The sequence below is a fragment of the Phalacrocorax carbo genome, chromosome 28 (genome assembly GCF_963921805.1).
Source record: "Phalacrocorax carbo chromosome 28, bPhaCar2.1, whole genome shotgun sequence".
NCBI classification, from domain to species: domain Eukaryota; kingdom Metazoa; phylum Chordata; class Aves; order Suliformes; family Phalacrocoracidae; genus Phalacrocorax; species Phalacrocorax carbo.
Window position 1 is genome coordinate 673,260 of NC_087540.1, and position 18,858 is coordinate 692,117.

Sequence of the window (18,858 nt, forward strand, 5' to 3'; positions counted from 1 at the left end):
CCACCCCCCTCCCTGCACAGCCCTGCGTCCCACTCACAGCCCCCTCCGTGGTCCATCTCTAGGGCTGATCCTCTGCCAGGACCTGGCACGCACCCTCTGCCCAGCCCTGCCCACAGCCTCAAGCCCAGCTGGGGAAAGGGGCAGGTGGATGGGGAGAGGAGGGGACGGCAGAGCTGTCCTCGTCCCCCCCACCCCACAAAACAAACACCTGGCCTGCTCCCAGCTGGCAGCAGGGCCGGGGCTGCCCTCGCTGTGCTCTGCTCCCTGCTCGCTTGCGTGCCCCCCAGGCCCTGGAGCTTGCTGGGCAATCAGGGGTCACAGCCAGCACACGTGCGGGGAGCATACGCACAGCTCAGTCCAGCTTGGCAAAGCCCCCGATGGTCACTTTACGCTCCTGCTTGTTGGCCACCAGCTCCTGGAGATGCAGGGCACCCCCGCCAATGAAACAGAAGGCAGGGCAGACAGGCCCTGAACAGTCCACACCGCACTCCCAGAGCTCACGGAAGGAGACGGCATCGTAGAAGCTCACCGTGCCCTGCTCATAGTCCAGGCAGATGCCGATGCGCGGCGGCAAGGGCACGGTGCAGCCGTTGGGGTCGCGAGAGGTGAGTGCCGACCCGTGCGAGAGCAAGATCTTGCCCATGCCTATGGTGAGGAAGGCGTAGGGCGGGGGTGCCTCCACCGTCGTGTCCTCTGCCCCACTGTCGTGGCCGCTGTCGGGGTCATACCTACAGTGGGGGGAGAGGTGAGTCCCGGCACGGACACGTGGGGGACTGGCCGGGGTCTCCTCTGTGCCCCAGAGCTGGCGCCCGGCAGGGAGACAGGAACAGGCAGAGGACCACCCCACACCCACAGAGCCCCCTGCTCACCTGGGGCTCACCACGTCCTGTGGCACCTGGAACCACTCCTGCAGCTTGCTCTCCAGCCCCACGCCCACCTTGACCAGGTAGGAGCTGGGGTCCACGCAGCAGGCCCAGTAGCTCTTGCCCTGTGTGATGGCCACATCGCCGATGACCAGATCGATGGAGAGGTGGCAGCTGGTCATCAGGCGCTCAGCGGCGAAGAGCATGGGGATGCCGGGGACACTGCGCACGGCGCGCTGGTCCTTGCTGATGACCAGCCGGTCCCGGTTGAAGCCCCAGCGGTTGTCCAGGAAGAAGTTGAGGACTGCAGGGAGGAGGAGAGGAGGGCAGGTGAGAGAAGGACAGGGCGAGTGGCCAGTGGGGTGCTCCACATCGGTGCTCCAAGCCCCCGGCACCACTCACCTGGGGCGGGTGGTGTGTGCAGGTAGATGTCCTCGCTGTACTCCCCAAAGCCCGCCTTGTTGCATCCCTTCACCCGGAGCACGTAGACGCTGTCGGTGTCCAGGTACTCCACGAGGGCGCTGGTGCCACGCACCTCCTCCCGCCGCTGCCACAGCTTCAGCCCCTTGCCCTTGGCGTCCGTCTTGCGGTACTCCACCGTGTAGTGCCAGGCGGGTGGCGAATGCTGCGGCAGCCGCCAGCACAGGAAGATCTGGTCGTAGGCGTAGGTGCGCTGCGTGTCGATGACGGGGGCCTCGGGCGCTGCAGGGAGAGGCACCGGCAGGCATCAGGCAGCATCCCCCCCCCCGGCAGGCGGGGAGGCGGCCAGACGCAGGGAAGGGGCATTCCGGACGGACGCACGGACGCACAACCAGCAGGATTCTAGGGGAATCTGACTGCGGAGACCGTGTGTAGGCACCAGAGGAGAGCAAGAGTCGGGGAGACAGAGGAGCTCGCTGCTGTGGGGCTCCAGGGACCAGACAGGCTGAGTGCAAGTCGGGGAGGGAGGAGAGAGAGAGAGAAAGAAAGAGAGAGAGGATGGAGGCAGCAGGAGAGGAGGAGGGGAGGAGATGGGGATGGCGGGGTGGTGTGAAGATGCCGGCAGCGTGGTGGGAGCAGGGAGGCAGGGTGGGAAGGGGGGGTGGAGAGATGAAGGGATGGTAAGTGGAAGTGGGACAGAAATGGGGTGAGGAGGGGGACGGAAACGGGGTGAGGAGGGGGACGGAAATGGGGCAAGGGTGAGGACAGAAGTGGGGCGAGGAGGAGGGCAGAAGTGGGGCGAGGAGGAGGGCAGAAGTGGGGCGAGGAGGGGATGGGAGGCCAGGAGAAGCAGCAGCAGATGGAGGGGGGGGCAGAGCCACCGCCTGCGGGCAGGACGGGGATGGAGGATGGTGGCGGAACGGGGACGGGGCAGGACTGGGGATGGAGGGATGGGACAGAGAGAGCAGGGCCAGCTCTGGGGCAGGGATGTGACTTGCCTCAGTTACTTCAGTGACGACTCAGCAGCGGCCGCAGCCTATAAACAAAGAGAGGTAGAAGCAGGTCTGAAAAGTGTTGCCAGCGGGTCCGGCAGGGCCACGCGGCTCCTGCCCTGTGGGGAAGCGCCTGCCCTGCAGCGGGGCAGCCTCCGCTCCATACTCACCCTCCGGCGCTCCTGCTGCCCTTACCTGGCACCGCAGCCCTGCCTGTCCTGCCCCCTCGCCCTGGCACAGGGCAGGGCAGGGGCAGCGATTGCTTTGGGGGCTGCCGGGGGTGGGGGTGGGCCATCCCTGACAGGGAGGGGGGACCGGCAGATCCGCGAGCACCCGCCCGAGCACAGCCCTCCGTGGCTGTGGCTGAGCTCTGGCTCCAAGGTGGGCAGGGAGCCGCTCTGCCTGCAGGGGCTGCGCCTCCGTACGGGGCACAGCCGGTGCCTGGGTCCTGCTGCCTTTACCTCGGATGAAGGCCAGGTCGGTGAGCAGCTTCAGCTCCCTGCTGACATCCAGTTGGAAGTGGCTGAAAGAGGCTGTGGCCGCAGGACGGAAGCTCTGCAGCGAGTCAGTGGCCCTGAGGATCCTGCAGCATGGGAGAGCAGGGATGTCAGGGTGTTAAGTGGTGGCCGCCTTGAGCATTGGGGGGCCCTGACTCCCCTGGCAGCCCCATGCCCCACTGGGTCCCTGCAGCCCGTACCTGTTGTGCAGCTGCTTGGCAGCCTGGACGAAGCAGGGGTGGTCGGTCTCCTTCAGCACCTCCTGGGCGTAGCCCACCATGCCCGAGTTCTCCAGCATGGCCTGGTGCTCCTGGATCTGGCAGTGCAGGCTGGCCAGCCGCTCCTGCTGGCACTCCTCGATCGCCTGCAGCAGGGTCGCCTGCTTCTCCTCCAGCATGGCACACAGCCCCTGGATCAGCTGCGACACCTCCTCTTTGGCCTGCGAGCCATTCACCTGCAGAGCACGGCAGGGTCAGCGTGCCACACGTCCCAGGGCAGAGAGGGGACCTGCCTGGAGGTGCCACCCCCTGCCTAGGGACAGCTCAGGGACAGACAGGCACCTTCTGGCCTCACCTCTGTGTGCTTCACTGTCTCCTCCAGCTCAGCAATCTGGGTCTGCACCGTGTCCTGGCTGCTCAGGATGTAGGCGAGGCTCTTTGTCAGCTTCTCCTGCAGGGAATGAGGTGAGGTGAGGTGCCGCCAACCCCCACGGCCCTGACCTGCACACCCCATCTGTGCTGGGGCTCCACCAGTGCCCCCAGGTCCTCCTTGCTGAGCCCCAACCCTGCCCTGAGCGTGGCCCCCGCGGCCCTTACCCTGAGGGCCTGGTAGGCACTGAGCACCGGGGTGATCTTGTGGCTGGTGTGAGTGCGTCGTACGCGGCAGAGCTGGCACACCAGCCGCTGGCAGGTCTTGCAGTAGTGAGTCACCTCCTCCTTGTGCTCTGGGCACATCAGACCCTGCATAGGCACAAGGGGGCTCAGCAGGGCTCCGCACCTGCTCCCCTCCAGGGACTTCCCCCCAGCACCTGCAAAATCCTGAGCAGGGAAGGAAGACCCTGACAGTGAGGCTGTACCTTGGGGCGGAAGGTGAGGGTGGGGGGCGTGGGCTCGTGCTGGGCTTTCTGGGTGCCCCAGGGGTGGTAGAGCTTGAAGCACTCGTTGCAGAAGCTGGACTTGCACTCGGTGCAGCCCTTGGTGGCCTCCAGCTGTGGGGGCTTGCAGAACTGGCACATGATGGCGGCGCTGATGTTGATGGTCTGGCGGTAGCGCTCCACGACCCGCTCCAGTGTCAGGTTGCGGAAGAGACTGCCCAGGCCTCGCTCACCCAGGTCCACGTCCCGCTGGCAGGCTGGGCAGGGGAAGCTGACGGTCTGGGGGTGCACGGTGCCCCGCTTGCGCCCCGGGTAGGTACCAAAGCCTGCGGGAGGGAGGCGGGGAGAGTGTCAGGTGGGACTCGGCACCCCAGAGCCGCTTGGCCCTCCTGTGGGGGAGCCCGCCAGGCCCCAGCCCCTCGGGCTGTCCCACCTGACTTCAGGAGGCGGTCAAGGCGGTCGGGCTTGGGGACGGCCCGGCGTCCGAGGCGGGGGCTGCGGGTCACAGGGGTGGCAGCAGGCGAGGAGGGCTCGGAGGTGGGGTCACAGCAGAGGTAGCCATGCTGCAGCAGCACCTCGCTGGCGCAGACATGGCAGACGTTGTGCGTGCAGGGTAGGGCCAGCGGCTGCTTGTACATCTCCTTGCACACCGGGCAGACCAGCTCCCGCTCCATGTTCTTCATGCTGGTCTGGGGAGAGAGTGGGGAGCGTCACCCACCACGGACGGGACCGGGGCCATGATGGGGACCAGGGCCAGGATTGGGACCAGCCCTGGGACCAGCACCAGGGTGGGGACCAGAGCTGGGATTGGGGCTGGGGCTGGCACCAGGGCCGGGATCGGGACTGGCACTGGGACTAGAGCCAAGACCAGCACCAAGTCTGTGATCAGGCCTGGGACCAGCACTAGGGGCAGGGGCAGGACCAGCACCCGGCCCAGGGCTGGAGTGGGGACGAGGGCTGGGGCCAGCATGAGGACCAGCATCAGGACCAGCACTGGGACCAACACCAGGGCCAAGATCAGGACCAGGCCTGGGACCAGCACCATGGCCAGGATCAGGACCGGCACTAGGACCAGCACCAGGGCCAGGATCAGGACCAGCACCAGGGCCAGGATAAGGACTGCAGTTGGGCTGGGGACTGGGGCTGGGGCTGGCACCAGGGCTAGGTTCAGGACCAGTAATGCGACCAGATCCAGTACCAGCACCAGGACTAGGACCAGCACCAGGACGGGGACCAGAGCTGGGACCAAGATGGGGATTGGGGCTGGGGCAGGGATGGGCACAGGGACTAGAACCAGGACCAGCACCAAGTCTGTGATCAGGCCTGGAACCAGCGGCAGGGGCAGGATCAGGACCAGCACTGGGACCAGGGCAGGAGTGGGGACCAGGATGAGGACCTGCATCAGGGCCAAGATCAGGACCAGCACCAGGATGGGGACCTGAGCTGGGATTGGGATGGGGGTTGGGGCTGGGGCTGGTACTGGGACCAGAGCCAGGACCAGTGCCAGGACAGGGACCAGTACCAGGGACCAGGGCCAAGACGGGCACCAGAATCGGGGCCAGGATGGGGACCGGGCCCCCCGCCCACGGGCCACGGGTGTGCAGGCAGCTCCCGGCGCTCCCGGCCCCGGGGGTCCGGCCCCGGCGGTGACATGGTGCGGGGGGGGGCGGCCCGGTGTCGGCCTTCCCCGGGGATCGGTGCCGGCAGCCCCAGGCCCAGTGGGTCGGGGCGCGGATCCGAGGCCTCGCCGCGGCCTGCCCGGCCCTCAAGGGCACCCCCGCCATCCCGCCCGCCTCCGCCATCGGGCCCCGCCGCGTTGCCATGGCGACGCCGGTCCCGGGGGAGCCCGGCCCGGCCGCCCCGCGGTGACCCCCCCACCCCGCCGCCGCCGCTCACACTGATGCGGACGAGCGCGTCCATGATGGAGGTGAAGGTCTGCAGGTCCTCGCCTTCGGCCATGGCTCCGCGCCCGCGCCCGGCGCCCGTCCCCGCGGCGGCAGTACCGGCTGCCGCGGCCGCCCCGGTCTGTTGCAGGGAGCGGCGGAGTCGGGGGGAGGGCGGGGGGCGGTGGCGCGCATGCTCGGTGGGACCCGCCCCGGCGGCGGCGGCGGCGGGGGGGCGACGGAGGGCGGCGGCGGTGGCGGGGGGGCGGCACCGGGAGGCTCCGGCCGCACCCCCGGGCACCCCCCGCCGGTTCCGTGCGGACGGCAGCGCGATTCGGGGAACGGCGCCCGGGACGTACCCCGGGCGGGCTGACCGGGACGCCGGGAGAGGGGCCGGGGCCGGTACCGGGGCTGCGGGAGCTCCCGCGCCCCCGCCCCGCCGCCTCCCGCTTCGCCTCTCCCCGCCGCCGGGGGGCGCGCGAGCCGCCGGGGCCTGCCGCGCCGCGCCCGGCCTCCAGGGGGCGCGCGAGCCCGCCGGAGCGCCGCGCCCGCGGGGAGGGGCGGGGGCTCCCGCGCATGCGCACTGTCTCCCCCGCGCCTGATGCCGTGTCCCTGCCTGCGCGGCCGCAGTGCGCGTGCGCAGAGCCGCGGCACCGGGACGGGCCCGGCACGGCGCCGGGGGCGACGCCGCGGGGCACCATGGGTAACGGGGACGGTGGTCGGGCCGGGGGGGGGGGAGCGGGGGGGCTGCTGGGGCCTGCGGAAAGGCCTGAGCCCGGGGGCACCCGGGAGGGGGGCCTCGGCCCCACGGTGCCCCCGGTACCGGCGGCCTTGCTGAGGTGGCGCCGCGGCCTCAGCCGTAGGCACCGGCACCTCCCTGGCGCTCTCCTCGCTGCTCTCGCTGCTGCTCTTCGCCGGGATGCAGATGTACAGCCGGCAGCTGGCCTCCACCGAGTGGCTGACCATCCAGGGCGGGCTGCTGGGCTCCGCACTCTTCATCTGTTCTCTCACCGTATCCTTTGGGGCCCTGGGGAGCGGGGCCGGGCGTGCGGTGCCCCGTTCTGTCCCTTAACCCTCTGGCCAGGCCTTCAACAACCTGGAGAACCTCGTCTTCGGCAAGGGCTTCCAGGCCAAGATATTCCCCGAGAGTGAGTGCGGCGGCGGGGCAGGCGGCAGGGAGGCGGGGGTCACGCCATCCTCTGAAGGCGTCGGGTGTGCTGGCTCGTGGCAGGGCTGGCTTTGCAAAGGCCCTGCCCCGTGTGTGCTCTGCCAGCGGTTCCAGAGGGTCCCAGCCCTGCCCTGGAGAAAGGGCTCATCGTGGTAGTTCCTCCTGAGCATCTCCCCGTGCTGTGGGTCGGTTTGTCCTGCTACATCACTGCAGCCTTGGCCCCTGCTGCGCTGAGGCTGATGTGTTGGGGCAGCACAGCTGCATCTCTTACATCTCCTCTTTTTCCCCTGCAGTCCTCACGTGCCTCTTGCTGGCTCTCTTTGCCTCTGGCCTCATTCACCGAGTCTGTGTGACCACCTGGTGAGTCCAGAGTGTGTGCTGGAGCAGCTGTCATGCTGCTGTGGCTGCTGCCAGGGACCCTGATGGCTCATGCTTGCCATTGGGAAGAGAATGGGGCACTGGGCAGGGCCAAGGCTGCCCGGGGACCCCCAGGGTGGCCAGTGTGGGGCACTGCAGCGCAATGGGATCAAAGGGGAAGGTGTTGGTTCAGTCGTGGCATGTTCCTGCCTGCCAGCAGCTGAGCAGCCTCTTTTCTTTCCTTGCAGCCTCATCTTCTCCATGGTCGGCCTCTACTACATCAACAAGATCTCGTCTACCCTCTACCAGTCTGCAGCACCCGTCACTGCTCCCGCTAAGGCTGTCGGCAAAGGCAGGAAGAGGAATTGATAGCCTGCTGCCCCTTCCCTGGGGCAGCCCCCTCCCCGCTGGGCTGGACTGGTGCTCTCAGTCACCCAATAAAGCCATTTCTTTGTAACTTCTTGTCCTCAGCTGCCTCAGGTTTGGTTGCTCCGCCAGCTCTCAGCCTAGTTTCCTCATGCCGCTGTGTCCCGGCGCGGCTGAGAGCGGTCCTGCTCACTCGGCCAGGCTGCAGCAGAGCCTGGGGTGGGTTCTTTGCCCCTGGGGTGGCTCAGCGCAGGCCAGCGGGGCACAGCCAGGATGGGGAGGCAGCCGCTGACACCTCCCCCCCATCGCTGCCTCACAGGGAAAATGTGCTGACGGTGTCTCGTCTGCCTGGACCTGCAAGGGAGGAAAATCCCAGCGGAGCCGGGCAGGTTGGAGCAGGCTCTGGTGCCACAGGGGCTTGGCCCGGCCAGAGAGAGCTGGGGTGGGGGGCTGTGGGTCCCCAGGGCGGGGGTGGAGCTGCACCAGCCCTCGGGGTGACGGGGAGGGGGAAGGAGGGTAAAGTTGCCTGCTGCTGCTGAGCCCCTTCGCTGGCCCAGCGAGGCTGCCGGCGCTCCGCGGGGGAGCAAAAGCAGGTCTGTGCCCTCCCCGCGGCGGGAGCCACCGGGCACCGGGGCAGCCCCGGGGCGGGGGGTGGCCGTGGGAAGGGCCCAGGACCCGCGAGCCGTGGGAGGGCTGGTCAGGCCTGCTCCCACGCCGGCCCTCCCGCCGCGGCCGGACGCGGAGGAAACCAGATGCATCCTCCGGCCCCGGCCCCGGCCGCCGCCGCCAAAGCCCGGCGCTTCCTGCGGCCCCGGGCTCGGCCCCAGGCGTCCCGCCGCGCCGCCCCGCCCCGCCCGGCCTGCAGGGGGCGCACCGCGGCCTCCGCCGCGCATGCCCTATGTGCCGCGGCGCGGCTCCGCACTACAGCTCCCAGCGGCCCCCGCGCTGCGGCGCTGCCGTGACGTCATCCTGGCGACGAGCAGAGCGGGCTGTGGGCCCGGGACCCGTCAAGGTGGGGGGCGGGGGCCGGTACCGGTACCGGCGGTCGGGGGCGGGGTCGGTGCTTCGGCGGGCTCGGAGGGGAGCGGGGCTGGGTCCCGACGCAGGTTGGCGAAGGCCCGGAGGGGTTCGGGTCTGGGCCCTGTTCGGGAGGCCCCGGGGGGCGGCGGGCCCGAGCCGACCCGGTGCGGGCAGGGGGCCGGCGCGGGGCGCGGGTCGGTCGGGCTCTCACGGCCCCTCTCTCCGCAGGCCGCCATGACCAAGCTGGGGCAGTGGCTGTGTGGACTCGCCTTGCTGGGCTCGGCCTGGGCCGCGCTGGCGCTGGCGCCGCCGGGGCTGCGGCTGCCGGCCCCATACCGTGATGCCCTGCTGCCCTTGCCCGTCTACCTGCTGGTGGCCTTCGGCTGCTACTCCCTGGCCACCGTGGGCTACCGCCTGGCCACCTTTAACGACTGCGAGGAGGCGGCTGCCGAACTGCGGGACCACATCAGTGCGGCACGGGCGGACCTGCGCCGACGAGGGCTGCGCTTCTGACCCTAATAAAGCTGAGAGACAGTGGCTGCCTGTGGTGTACGGTGCTCCCAGGGGGCTGGGGCACACCGGGGAGCAGGAGGGCTCCAGCGGGGATCCCCTGCGCGGTGCTGCCCCAGTTGGGGACAGCAGGCAGCCGAGGACTCTGGGACGCTGCTCAAAGCCACACTGCTGGGTAATCTCTCCCCAGGGTGATGCTGGTGTTCAGGGAGCTCCGCACAGAGGAGGGGTCTCTGCACAGGCTCAGGTCCCCTCTCAGCACTGCCCCCACCCTGCAGGGAGCCCTCCCCAGCCCAGCCCAGCCTCTCCCTCTCCGAGCTTCTCGGAGCTTGGCTTTAGAGGTAGGGATGCAATGTGGTGAGGACAGGATTGGGCCTTGCCCCGCAGGCCCACAGCAGTGGGTAGCACTGTGGGCAGAGCGTGTTCCTGGCTGCCCTTCAGATGTGGTTTGTACTGTCAGGTGGGACCTGGAGAAGACTCATCCCGGCCCCGCTGGCTGGCTTCCAGGGGAAGGAGGAGAGAGGCTGGCTGGGTGGAGCAGTCGGCGCAGCCTTTAAAATGCAGAGTACCCAGAGTTTGTGGTCTCCCCCAGCCTGCCAAAGCAGCTCAGCCCACGCCGGGGGGCTTCTCCTGCTCCTGCCAGCGCAGCAGCAGCAGCTGCTGTTTCTCTGCCCCCACCTTCATGGGCAGCAGCAGGCAGACATGCCAGAGCACCGCACCAGGCTTCTCCGGCAAGGGGGACGGGCGCCCTGCAGCGGAGGCGTCCCTGCTGTGGGCAGGGGGGCCCTGGCTGGCCTCTGTCTGGGGGTACCTGAGACCCGGCGCTGCAGGCCCGGCTGGAAGAGCTGCACGGCTGGTGGTGACGCATGCTGGGGCCTGCCTTCCTGGCAGCCGCCCCAGCTTCTTCGCATACCAGCCAAAGGACTTTCTTGTTTTTTAATTATCGGCTGCACATCCTTCTGCAAAAAGGAGCAGTTGGTATCATGAGGGAGGACTCGGGCTAATTAGCAGGAGCGACTAATTAGCCGTTTCCTGAGCAACAATGGCAGCTCAGAGCAGAGTGGGCAGCTCCAGCAGTCTTGCCTGTGCGCAGCTGTTGTGGGGTGGCACCACCCCAGATGTGGCGAAGTGGCACCTTTCTGGGGTAGGGACTGCAGCCCTCTGGGCTACTGATGGCCATCCAGGGGCTACTCACAGCCCTCCGGCAGCTCAGCAGGCAGCAGCACAGTGGTGGTGCCTTCCTGCACAGACACATGCCCTCTGTGGGCACTTGTGTCCCCGGGAGATGCTACCCTTGCCTGCGGCCCCATGCATGGGGCCACGTCACAGCCACTCCTGCCAGCCACTCATGGCACGTGCCAGCCGGAGCGACCAGGCAGCAGCCAAGTTTCTGCCTGGTGCGTCAGCGGGGAAAGCTGTTCCTTCCCAAGGCGGTCAGTCCTCCAGCAGCGCCTTCGCCTAGGCTGGGAGCTGCACCCTGGTGCTGGGTGGGAGGAGCAGGGGGCTCCTCCCCGCTGGGAAATGGGGCTGCTGTGGCTGCGGGAGCAAACGTGGCCCTGGGGCAGAGACACCTGCAAGTACAGGAGAGGGAAACCCTGGCTCCACAGCAGCAAGACGGAGCACATCCTCGCTGGGGCTGTGCACTGCAGCGCGGCAGGAGCTTGTCTTCCCCTTCAGCCACCGCTCTTGTCTCTGCCCCGTTCCTGCCGCTTGCCTCTGTATTGATTTTTTTCCTAGGCCACGTCGCGAGGTGTAAACGAGCGTCTGAGCTGTAGCACAGGCTCTGCCAAAGTCCTCGTCACCGCTTCCTTAATCCGGCCTGCGTCATCCGGGATGGAGGACCTGCCTGTGCAGATGGAGCTGCACGGACGGAGCTCCTCGCCCTGGGGTGGGGGGGGTGTCTCTTGTTCGGGGAGGGGGGGATTGAGTGTGTGTGTTTTGTGTTTTGCAAGGCTCCAGCATGTGTTGTGTAATTTGGTCACCCAAACGCACTCCTCTGCGATGCACTTGCCTGATAACTTCATTCCAGATCACTGTTAATTTGTTAATCGAGTTTGGGGTCGATGCCAACAGCCGCCTGATTTGTGCACGCTCAATCATTGTGGTTTTAGTGAGGATTTTAATTGATTAGAAGTTTGCCAGTATGATGGGGGGGGGGGGGTAGCAAGCCCCATGTCCAAGCTGCAGAAGTGACTTTTCTCTCCCTGGTGTCACCGGTGTCCCCAGGCTGCTGTTTGGGGGAGGTCAGAGCAGCCTCCCCAAGCAGTGCCGCCACCTTTGGTGTCCCCTCCCTGCCCCAACCCAGCCCTGTGCCTGCTGCCTTCCTGGGGCCAGCGCTGATGCTTCCTCGCTGTTGGGATGTGGGTGCTGCTGGAGGATGGTTTGCCGGAGCCCAGGGGATGCCAGGATGAGCTCCAGCATCCTGGGGACAAAGCAGCTGTGAGGACAAGAACCGTCCTGGCTTCAGCAGCCAGCACACCAGGAGGGAGGGGACAACAACCAGGCGCTGCAAGAGTCTCTGATTTATTAAAAGGCACTTAAATTCATACAAAAGAGATGCAGGGCTGCCTGGCAGCCCCAGCCCAGCGCTGGGGCAGAGCCATGGGAATGGAAGACCATCTGGGGTCCCCAGGGACAGGTGGGGTGCCTGGGGACTTGGGGGAGGGTCTCCCAGCACCCTGAAGGCATTACTGAGACCAAACCAACCACCACCAAAGGACCAAGGGCTGGAGGGGCACCAGCAAGGGTGGACCACAGCAGCAGAGGCAGGAGGTGCCCCCCTGGGGCCCCGGCTCTGCCGGGAGTGGGAGGAGAATGGCAGCACTGTGGTATCACCTGGGGCTCGGCGGCTGGGGCCAGTCCACACTGGAGCAGACTGGTGAGGAAGGGGCGTTAGGTGCTGAGGGAATCCTTCATTGGTCCACAAGCAGGTGGGCACCTTCCTTGGGGTGGGGTGGGGGCTGGTAGAGACCCCTCAGGTGTGCAGGGGTCTGTAGGACTTGTCCCGGCCTGGCGGGTACCGCCAGAAAAGCCAGAACCGCATGACACTGGTGACGATGCCTGGCACGTTCGGGACCTGCGGGAAGACATGGTGGGGATTGGAGGGGGGTGCGTGGCTCTACCCGGCTAACGGTGCTGCTGCCCTCCCCCACTGTTGCTCCACCAGCCCGGTGTTGCCGGGGGCGATTTATTGGCCTTATACCATCTAATTAATTAAAATCAATACTCATCTTGCTGAGCCTAGTCACGGGCTCTGCTGTGTGACACACATGACGCTGGACGGGGGGGGGGGGGGCCGGCCCAGTGCCAACCGCTCAGCTGAACACCGTCGCGGGGGGAATGAGATGGGATTGTTTGGGACAGGACAGGAGGGAACAGGAGAGCATCTTTTGGCCACCCACTGCCCCAACCCACCGTGATGTAGGGGTCGTGGAGCTGCAGGCCGTACAGTGTCCAGCTGGTGGAGGCCAGGAAGGTGGTGACAGTCAGGGGGAAGGACAGGCAGCACGTCGACTTGGTCCGGATAATCTTGGCCTGCAGAAACGAGTGTCAGGCTGGTCTCGGGCTGGGCAGCCCTGGTGCTGCCGCTGTGGTCCCCCCACAGCTGCCGCTCAGCCCCACACACCAGGTCTGCCAGCGGTGAGAGATACATGCTGATGGTGAAGACGCTGCAGAAGAGCCCCAGGCGTGCCAGGCGCGTCCGCACATCAGCAATCAGGACGGTGAAGTAGCCATAGCCAGCGGCCAGCACAGCCAGGAGAAGCAGGCTCTGCAGCAGCACGGGGCGCTGGGGCAGAGAGGAGGGGGCTAATCAGGGCAAGGTCCCCTCCCGTATCCCCCATCGACCCAGGCAGGCTGGCCCCCACCTTCGCGGGGCTGTAGTAGAGGTATGCCAGGATGTAGAGGGTCTGCAGGGTCGCCCCGATGGTGTTGACGGTGATCAGCGTCCAGTCCTGCTTCAGGCAGCCGTAGCCCAGCCAGCTCAGGTTGCTGCAGGGCAAATGGCACAGGTGCTTGCTGCCACGGCCTGGGGGCTTCTGCCCTCCCCCACCGCCACGTAACCCCCCTCCACCACCCCAACTGCTTGTGAAACACACCCCCTACACCACCACACCCCCCTTGCCCAGGGCTGGACCCCGCTGTACTTGACATCGGTGGTGAGGAAGGGCAGGAACTGGATGTTCTCCACGCTCTTGGTCGCCAACATCTGGCGCAGGTCGGACCTAGGGAGAGCAGAGGGGAGCAGCCTCCTGGGTGCCTGGCACTGGGGGTTGGGGGGTACAATCTTCGCAGCCAGCAGGTACCCCCCCAAACCGTGCACCCTGAAATACTCCTAGCCCACCCCACTGCACTTACGAACACCCCTCTTCCAGCCCCCACACCCTCAAGTCCCCCTTGCACCCCCAGCCCCACCTGGCTCCCTGGCATCCTTTGCTTTCAGCCTTGTCACCCTCCAACCCCAGCCCCCCCCAAACTGGCCCCAGCGCCTGCCACACTGCACCCCTCAATTCCTCTCCCGTCGTACCCCCTGAATTGGGCAGTGTGCCCCGCCTTGGACACCCAAAACCCTCCACACCGGCCCCACCACTGCACCCCCTGAACTGCTCCAGTGGCCTCCCCATGGCACCCCCCAACCCCCCCTTCCCCGGCCACATTGCACCCCCCGACCTGGCCCCAGCGCCCTCCCCATTGCACCCCCCCCCAGACCCCCCCTCACCCCCTCCATTGCGCCCCGGCCTGGCCCCGCCGCCCCCCCCCGCCCGGGCGCTCACAGGCCGGTCCCGAACATGGCGAGGGTGCAGGCCAGGCAGGCGGCGGCGAGCAGCGGCGGGGCCATGCCGGGCCGCGGCACCGGGCACCGGCGGGGAGCGGGGGCGCTGCTGCCCGCGCGCGCCGCGGCGGGGCGGGGCGGGACGCACTACCGGGGAGGGACCGGCCGCGACACCGGGCGCGGGGCGGAGGACAGCCTGCGGGGAGCCCCGCCGCCCCCGCCACGGGCAGGAGCCGGTCCCACGGGGCACCCCCCAGGGCGAGCGGGCCCCCCCACCCCGGTGCCCCGTGTCCCCACTGCAGGACCCTGCACCCCTCAGAGCCCAGATTCCAGGGGCCTCACGGCCCCATCGGCCCGGGTCCCTGCATCCCTGGGGTCCCCCACCCCCAGACCCCCCCCATGCCCGCAGTCACACATCCCTCGGACAGCAGTGCCCTCAGACCCCACCCTCCAGGACCCTGCACCCCAGGAGTGGGGGTGTGTTTCACACCTCAGGGGGCTCACATGCCCTGAAGTCCCACATTCCCAGATACCTCACATTCCCCATTCCCAGGACCACAATTCCCCAGGGACCCACCCCCTCACTGGGGGTCCTGGCCCCCCCCCCCCCCGGGGTGCTGTGGCTGTACCTCAGCGTCCCCCCAGGCATCTGTCCCAGGACTGGAAGCTCATAGCAGTGCAGTGTGGGGGAAGGGGGGGTAAGAAACCACACACCCCCCCCAGGCCCTGCGAGGGCTTTGTGTCACCAGATAAAAACAACAGATAGAACCAGCCCCGCTGTGGCACTTTTCCACTTCAAAGCCCTGCGCAAACACTGGCCAATTAATTAATTAACCAGCACAAATGCCCTGCATGGGCCATTCCTCCTTCCAAGGCCAGGCATGGCCAGAAGAGCCCAGCCTCTTGATGTGGGGTACAGGCCCCTTGCCCCCCCCCCGGCCCCAGGTGCTCAGCATAGCGTTTGTTATTTATTCAAGACAATCGTATAAAAAATCCCATAATAGAAATCTGTACAAACCAGGGCAGGCAAAACACCCCACACTGGGTGCTGCTGCGGGGTGCCCCTCCAGCACCGGGCAGAGGGGAGGGGAGGGGGAGGGCCAGGGTGGGGGCAGCTCTCGCCACCCCCATGCACAGCAGGATGAAGGATGGGGAAGGGGCACAGCACAGTGGCAAAGGGGGTGTTCCCTACAGCCCCACTGCCAGGCATCTTGAGCACATCCAGGCTCTCAGAGCCAAGGGACCATAGCCCCAGGGCACTGCCGCAGTGAGTGCCGGTGGCATCCAGTTGGCCACAGGGCCAGCACCATGTCCCTGCCTGCAGGACATGTCACAGTCTTAGCCCGCAGCAGGGAGAGACCCAAGGGCTGTCCTTGGGCGAGCCCAGCTCCTGGGGCAGGGGTGCCAGCCCCCTGATCCCCTTTAGTCCAGGGCACACAGCCTCTCCAGCCCCAGGCTCACGCTGCCTCCAGCTGCTGAGCACATCCTGCCTGTGAGGGCCAGGGGGAACTGGGGTAGCCTGAGGGCTTTGGCTGCTCAGCTCAGCTTCGGGCCCCTCTGGCCCAGTAATACTGACAAATCCTTTCCTCGCCCAGAGATACACAGGCAAGGCCGCTCCAAGCATGTGTGAGGACCACGGGGGTCCCGAGCATCCTGGCTCCATCCCCAGCGGCTGCAGCCTTGGTCCATCCAGGCACAGGGCACGTGGCTCACAGCCCCTGCGGCACCAGGAGGGGCAGGAGGAGGCTGATGAAAGTGAAGGGACTGCTGCCCCTCATCGCCGAGTTCTGCCCCACGCTCCTCAGCACGTGTGCAGCTGCATCATCTGCAGGGAGAGAGGAGCTGTGAGCATCCCTGAGAGGTGCTGTGCCCCACACCAGCATCGCATCAGCCCATGCAGGGGCTGCCACCCGCCCCGCTGCCCAGTTCCCCCCAGCAGAGCAGCTGGCCTCAGCCTGGCTCTCCTGCCAGCCCCATGGCCGCCCGGACCCGTCTGCCTGCCTGCAGCCACCAACCTACCTGCCTGGATCCTCCCCTTCTGGGTAGAGGCAGGGACAGGCGGTGCCTGAGCTGCAAAGCAAACACAGGGTCAGGCTAGTGAAGGGCAGCTCCCCGACCTCCCCCCCGCAGACAGGTTTCACCAAGGGCCATCCCCCTGCAGCCACCAGCACCTTCCCAGCAAAGCTGCATGCACCCACACCCCAGGGCTGGCAGGGGGCCACAGCCTGGCCATGACTCAGCTCAGGAAAGGCCGAGTCAGGCACCAACAACAGTGGGAGCAGGACGGGGGGGGGGGGCTTGGGTGGCATGGGGTGGGGCGGGACCCAGAGGGTCTGGGCAATACTCACTGCCTTTGCCAGCTACGGTCACCTTCAGCTTCAGGCACGCTTCCCCATGGTGGTGAATGGGCTTGGCTGCAAGGGAGGATGTAGGTTAGCAGGGGGTGGGGTGGGGGGAAGCCCAGCAGGGACCCCAGCCCCACAGCAGACCCGCGAGCACTCACAGATGTAGTAGTAGCTGTGCCCCTCCTTGAACTCCTTGCCCAGCGTGAAGGGGGTGAAGCGCTGGAACTTCTCTGAGAACTTCTCGGGGCCATGCAGGGCGCTGGGCTTGTTGCACTCCCAGCGGATTTGCTCCTTGGAGCGGGGTTTGCAGGCCTGGTACTCCTCGAGCTCCACCAGGTACAGGGTGTAGCGCTCCATGGCGCGGGGGTCCACGCTCCCCTCCTCATAGTGTGGGCAGATGATGTCCAGGTAGTCGTTGAGACGCACCTCTACCGCATAGTCACTCCACAAGAACCTGTGGCAGGACGGAGGTGTGGGGTCAGCTCCAGCAGGGAGAGGCTTGGGGGGGGCTCCCCCTTCCCCTGCACCCCCAAATCCCCCACACAGATTAACAAGGCCAAGGGAGAGCAGCCTCATGCCCAGATCAGCTCCTCAGAGCCCGTAACAGGCAACCTTTGGTCCACCCTTCCCCGCGCAAATCCCAGCAGCACCCAGGCTGGCTCTGGGAGGAAAACACTCCCAGACTAGTCCCACACACACGGCTGGTAAGCGCACCCCTCTTCCAGCACTCCCCCGCAGCCGGGGAGCAGGGAGGGGACCTGCTGGGATGCACACCCTGCCCGTCCCAAACCTCCCAGAGCCAGGAGGCATCAGCAGCTCCGGCCCATGGGGCAGCCGGCCCGGCTCCAGCACCTGCTGCTCCCCACATCTCACCCAGGGGTGGGGGATGGACTCGCAGCCAGCCAGGGGCCTTTGCGGGGTGCCGTCACCTCGCTGGCTGCGGCGGCCCCGGGAAGGCCCGGCAGCCGTTGGTGCCAGCCCTGGCTCTCAAAACCCCGCAGGACCCATCTCTCCCGGGGGGAACACCTCTACAGCCTGGAGAGGTGGCGCCCAGTGGGGGAGGCGCCCCTACAGCCGCGGGGGGCATCATCCAGGCCATGGGGCACCCCTAAAGCCGGGGGGGGGGGGGAGCCACTCCTTCGGTCTGGGGGGGGCGGTGCCTTGGGTAGCATCCCTACAACCAGGGGGGTCATGGCACCCCTATAGCTTGGAGGGGACTGATACCTGGGATGGGGTCACCCCCGCAGCCCCAGCCAGTCCCGGGGGCCAGTGCCTGGGCACAGCCGGGGGGGATGGGTGGTGGGGGCCGGTCCCGGCCAGCCCCCCCCGACCCCCCCCCCCCGCACATCCTGCCCAGGCGGCGGGAGCCGGGGCCAGCCCCGTGTTTGTCAACACGCTTCCCTGTGCCCCGGCGCCGGGGCTGGCGCCGCGCCACCCCCGCGGGGAAGGAAGAGGCCTCGCTCCCGCTCGGCCCTGGGAACGGAAAGGCCCCCCCCGGTCCCCCCCCAGCCCACACCTGGACCGGCCGCGCCGCTCCCCGGGACCGCCCCGCCGGGGCTCAGCACTGGCCCTGCCGAGATTAAACACCGGGCTCGACCCCCACCCCCACCCATCCCCAACCTCGATCCGCCCCCGCCAGCCCCTCGGAGGCTCCGTCCCTGCCGCCCACCCGGGACAAAGGCCGCCGATGGGGGGGGGGGGGGGGAAGGGAGCGGCGCCGTCCGCGCCCTCGGGGCCGCCGGGTCCCGGTCCCGGGGGTGGGGGGGGGGGGGGGGGGGGCGCGGCACTCACCGGGGGTTGGAGCTGTTCCAGAAGACGGTGTGGCGCTCGGCCGCCGCCGCCCAGCACAGCCCCAGCCCCAGCAGGGCCAGGGGCACCCACCGCCGCTCCATGCGCTCCGCGGGGGACGCTCCGCCGGGCCGGCGCCGCGCCCGGCCCCCGCCTTAAGTACGGCCCCGCCGCCGCCCCGCCCGCCCGCGCCCCGCCCCGCGCCCCGGGGCCGAGACACAACAACAACACGGGCAGCCCGGGGGGGGGCGGAGGCCCCACGCGCGACCGGCCCCACGCGCGGGCCTCCCCCACCCGCCCCATGGCGGGCGCTCCGGGGGGCGCGATGCGGGGGGCCGCGGTGGTGCTGGGGTGCAGGTCAAGCCCGGTGGCACCACCAGCCGTGGTCCTGCGTGTGCGCGGCGCGGGGTCACCCCGGCTGCGGCGCGGGGGTGATGGGTGATGGTGGGCTGAGACCCGGCCTGTATCCCGCGGGAGGCGGTGTGAACCTGCGGGGCTCGGGGCATAGGGTCCCAGCCGTCCCCTCCTTGCCCGGGGGGGGGGCAACGGCTGGAGGTGGGGTCCAGGTGAGAGGGGGGACCCCACCAGGCCCCTCCCGGCCCTCACTGTGGGAGCCCCCTTATCTGAGGTGCTGGGGGCCATCAGGAGCCCCTGGGCAAGCGGGGCCTGGGGAGCTGCGGTGACTGCCAAGAAGGTGCTGGAGTCCAGAAGGGGCTGGGGGTGGCAGGGTCCCTCCTTCTCCCCCTACCCTGATCCCAGGACTTTTGCTCCAGCACCACACAAAC

General features: G+C 68.0%; 5 protein-coding genes across 7 annotated transcripts; 2 read left to right on the top strand and 3 right to left on the bottom strand.

The window, feature by feature from the left end:
* TRIM46 (tripartite motif containing 46) lies at positions 1 to 6,202 on the bottom strand. The gene is made up of 10 exons (XM_064474827.1): positions 5,762 to 6,202; positions 4,299 to 4,554; positions 3,848 to 4,191; positions 3,588 to 3,731; positions 3,346 to 3,441; positions 2,973 to 3,226; positions 2,737 to 2,858; positions 1,266 to 1,565; positions 870 to 1,167; positions 1 to 728 (listed from the first exon to the last, which is right to left on the bottom strand). Exons 1-10 carry the CDS (start codon positions 5,822 to 5,824, stop codon positions 353 to 355), a joined length of 2,253 nt encoding a protein of 750 aa, XP_064330897.1. The 5' UTR covers positions 5,825 to 6,202; the 3' UTR covers positions 1 to 352.
* A 119-nt stretch (positions 6,203 to 6,321) lies between these two features.
* KRTCAP2 (keratinocyte associated protein 2) lies at positions 6,322 to 7,730 on the top strand. Its single transcript, XM_064474828.1, has 5 exons — positions 6,322 to 6,451; positions 6,606 to 6,760; positions 6,833 to 6,896; positions 7,210 to 7,276; positions 7,522 to 7,730. Exons 1-5 carry the CDS (start codon positions 6,325 to 6,327, stop codon positions 7,640 to 7,642), a joined length of 534 nt encoding a protein of 177 aa, XP_064330898.1. The 5' UTR covers positions 6,322 to 6,324; the 3' UTR covers positions 7,643 to 7,730.
* Positions 7,731 to 8,544: 814 nt separating this feature from the next.
* On the top strand, positions 8,545 to 9,196 carry DPM3 (dolichyl-phosphate mannosyltransferase subunit 3, regulatory). 2 transcript variants are annotated; one of them, XM_064474837.1, is made up of 2 exons: positions 8,545 to 8,651; positions 8,888 to 9,196. In XM_064474837.1, the coding sequence occupies exon 2, from the start codon at positions 8,894 to 8,896 to the stop codon at positions 9,170 to 9,172; it is 279 nt and encodes a 92-aa protein (XP_064330907.1). In that variant the 5' UTR covers positions 8,545 to 8,651; positions 8,888 to 8,893; the 3' UTR covers positions 9,173 to 9,196. The 2 variants fall into 2 exon arrangements, with proteins under 2 accessions (XP_064330907.1, XP_064330908.1); XM_064474838.1 differs by lacking the exon at positions 8,545 to 8,651 and adding an exon at positions 8,663 to 8,745.
* Positions 9,197 to 11,273: 2,077 nt separating this feature from the next.
* Positions 11,274 to 14,097, bottom strand: SLC50A1 (solute carrier family 50 member 1). 2 transcript variants are annotated; one of them, XM_064474834.1, is made up of 6 exons: positions 13,942 to 14,097; positions 13,315 to 13,392; positions 13,036 to 13,159; positions 12,795 to 12,956; positions 12,584 to 12,703; positions 11,274 to 11,591 (listed from the first exon to the last, which is right to left on the bottom strand). In XM_064474834.1, the coding sequence occupies exons 1-6, from the start codon at positions 14,004 to 14,006 to the stop codon at positions 11,289 to 11,291; spliced, it is 852 nt and encodes a 283-aa protein (XP_064330904.1). In that variant the 5' UTR covers positions 14,007 to 14,097; the 3' UTR covers positions 11,274 to 11,288. The 2 variants fall into 2 exon arrangements, with proteins under 2 accessions (XP_064330904.1, XP_064330905.1); XM_064474835.1 differs by lacking the exon at positions 11,274 to 11,591 and adding an exon at positions 11,677 to 12,245 and having other exon boundaries at positions 13,942 to 14,092.
* A 798-nt stretch (positions 14,098 to 14,895) lies between these two features.
* Positions 14,896 to 18,218, bottom strand: EFNA1 (ephrin A1). The gene is made up of 5 exons (XM_064474836.1): positions 18,077 to 18,218; positions 16,444 to 16,739; positions 16,289 to 16,354; positions 15,960 to 16,010; positions 14,896 to 15,765 (listed from the first exon to the last, which is right to left on the bottom strand). The coding sequence occupies exons 1-5, from the start codon at positions 18,175 to 18,177 to the stop codon at positions 15,650 to 15,652; spliced, it is 630 nt and encodes a 209-aa protein (XP_064330906.1). The 5' UTR covers positions 18,178 to 18,218; the 3' UTR covers positions 14,896 to 15,649.
* Positions 18,219 to 18,858: the final 640 nt, after the last annotated feature.

Bases quoted from the DNA above. Each gene is read 5' to 3' on its own strand.
- SLC50A1 (XM_064474834.1), bottom strand. From the start codon at position 14,006: ATGGCCCCGCCGCTGCTCGCCGCCGCCTGCCTGGCCTGCACCCTCGCC. The intron at 13,160-13,314 runs GTACAGCGGGGT...TTTGCCCTGCAG, and splicing joins TTCCTCACCACCGATGTCAA to CAACCTGAGCTGGCTGGGCT. The intron at 11,592-12,583 runs GTGGGTTGGGGC...CTTTGTCCCCAG, and splicing joins TCCACGACCCCTACATCACG to GATGCTGGAGCTCATCCTGG.
- KRTCAP2 (XM_064474828.1), top strand. From the start codon at position 6,325: ATGCGCACTGTCTCCCCCGCGCCTGATGCCGTGTCCCTGCCTGCGCGG. The intron at 6,452-6,605 runs GTAACGGGGACG...CCGCGGCCTCAG, and splicing joins GACGCCGCGGGGCACCATGG to CCGTAGGCACCGGCACCTCC. The intron at 6,897-7,209 runs GTGAGTGCGGCG...TTTCCCCTGCAG, and splicing joins GGCCAAGATATTCCCCGAGA to TCCTCACGTGCCTCTTGCTG.
- TRIM46 (XM_064474827.1), bottom strand. From the start codon at position 5,824: ATGGCCGAAGGCGAGGACCTGCAGACCTTCACCTCCATCATGGACGCG. The intron at 3,732-3,847 runs GTACAGCCTCAC...GTGCCTATGCAG, and splicing joins CCCTCACCTTCCGCCCCAAG to GGTCTGATGTGCCCAGAGCA. The intron at 1,168-1,265 runs GTGAGTGGTGCC...TCCTCCCTGCAG, and splicing joins GCACACACCACCCGCCCCAG to TCCTCAACTTCTTCCTGGAC.
- EFNA1 (XM_064474836.1), bottom strand. From the start codon at position 18,177: ATGGAGCGGCGGTGGGTGCCCCTGGCCCTGCTGGGGCTGGGGCTGTGC. The intron at 16,740-18,076 runs GTGAGTGCCGCG...GTCCTGCCACAG, and splicing joins TGGAACAGCTCCAACCCCCG to GTTCTTGTGGAGTGACTATG. The intron at 15,766-15,959 runs GTAGGTTGGTGG...CTCTCCCTGCAG, and splicing joins GAAGGGGAGGATCCAGGCAG to ATGATGCAGCTGCACACGTG.
- DPM3 (XM_064474837.1), top strand. From the start codon at position 8,894: ATGACCAAGCTGGGGCAGTGGCTGTGTGGACTCGCCTTGCTGGGCTCG.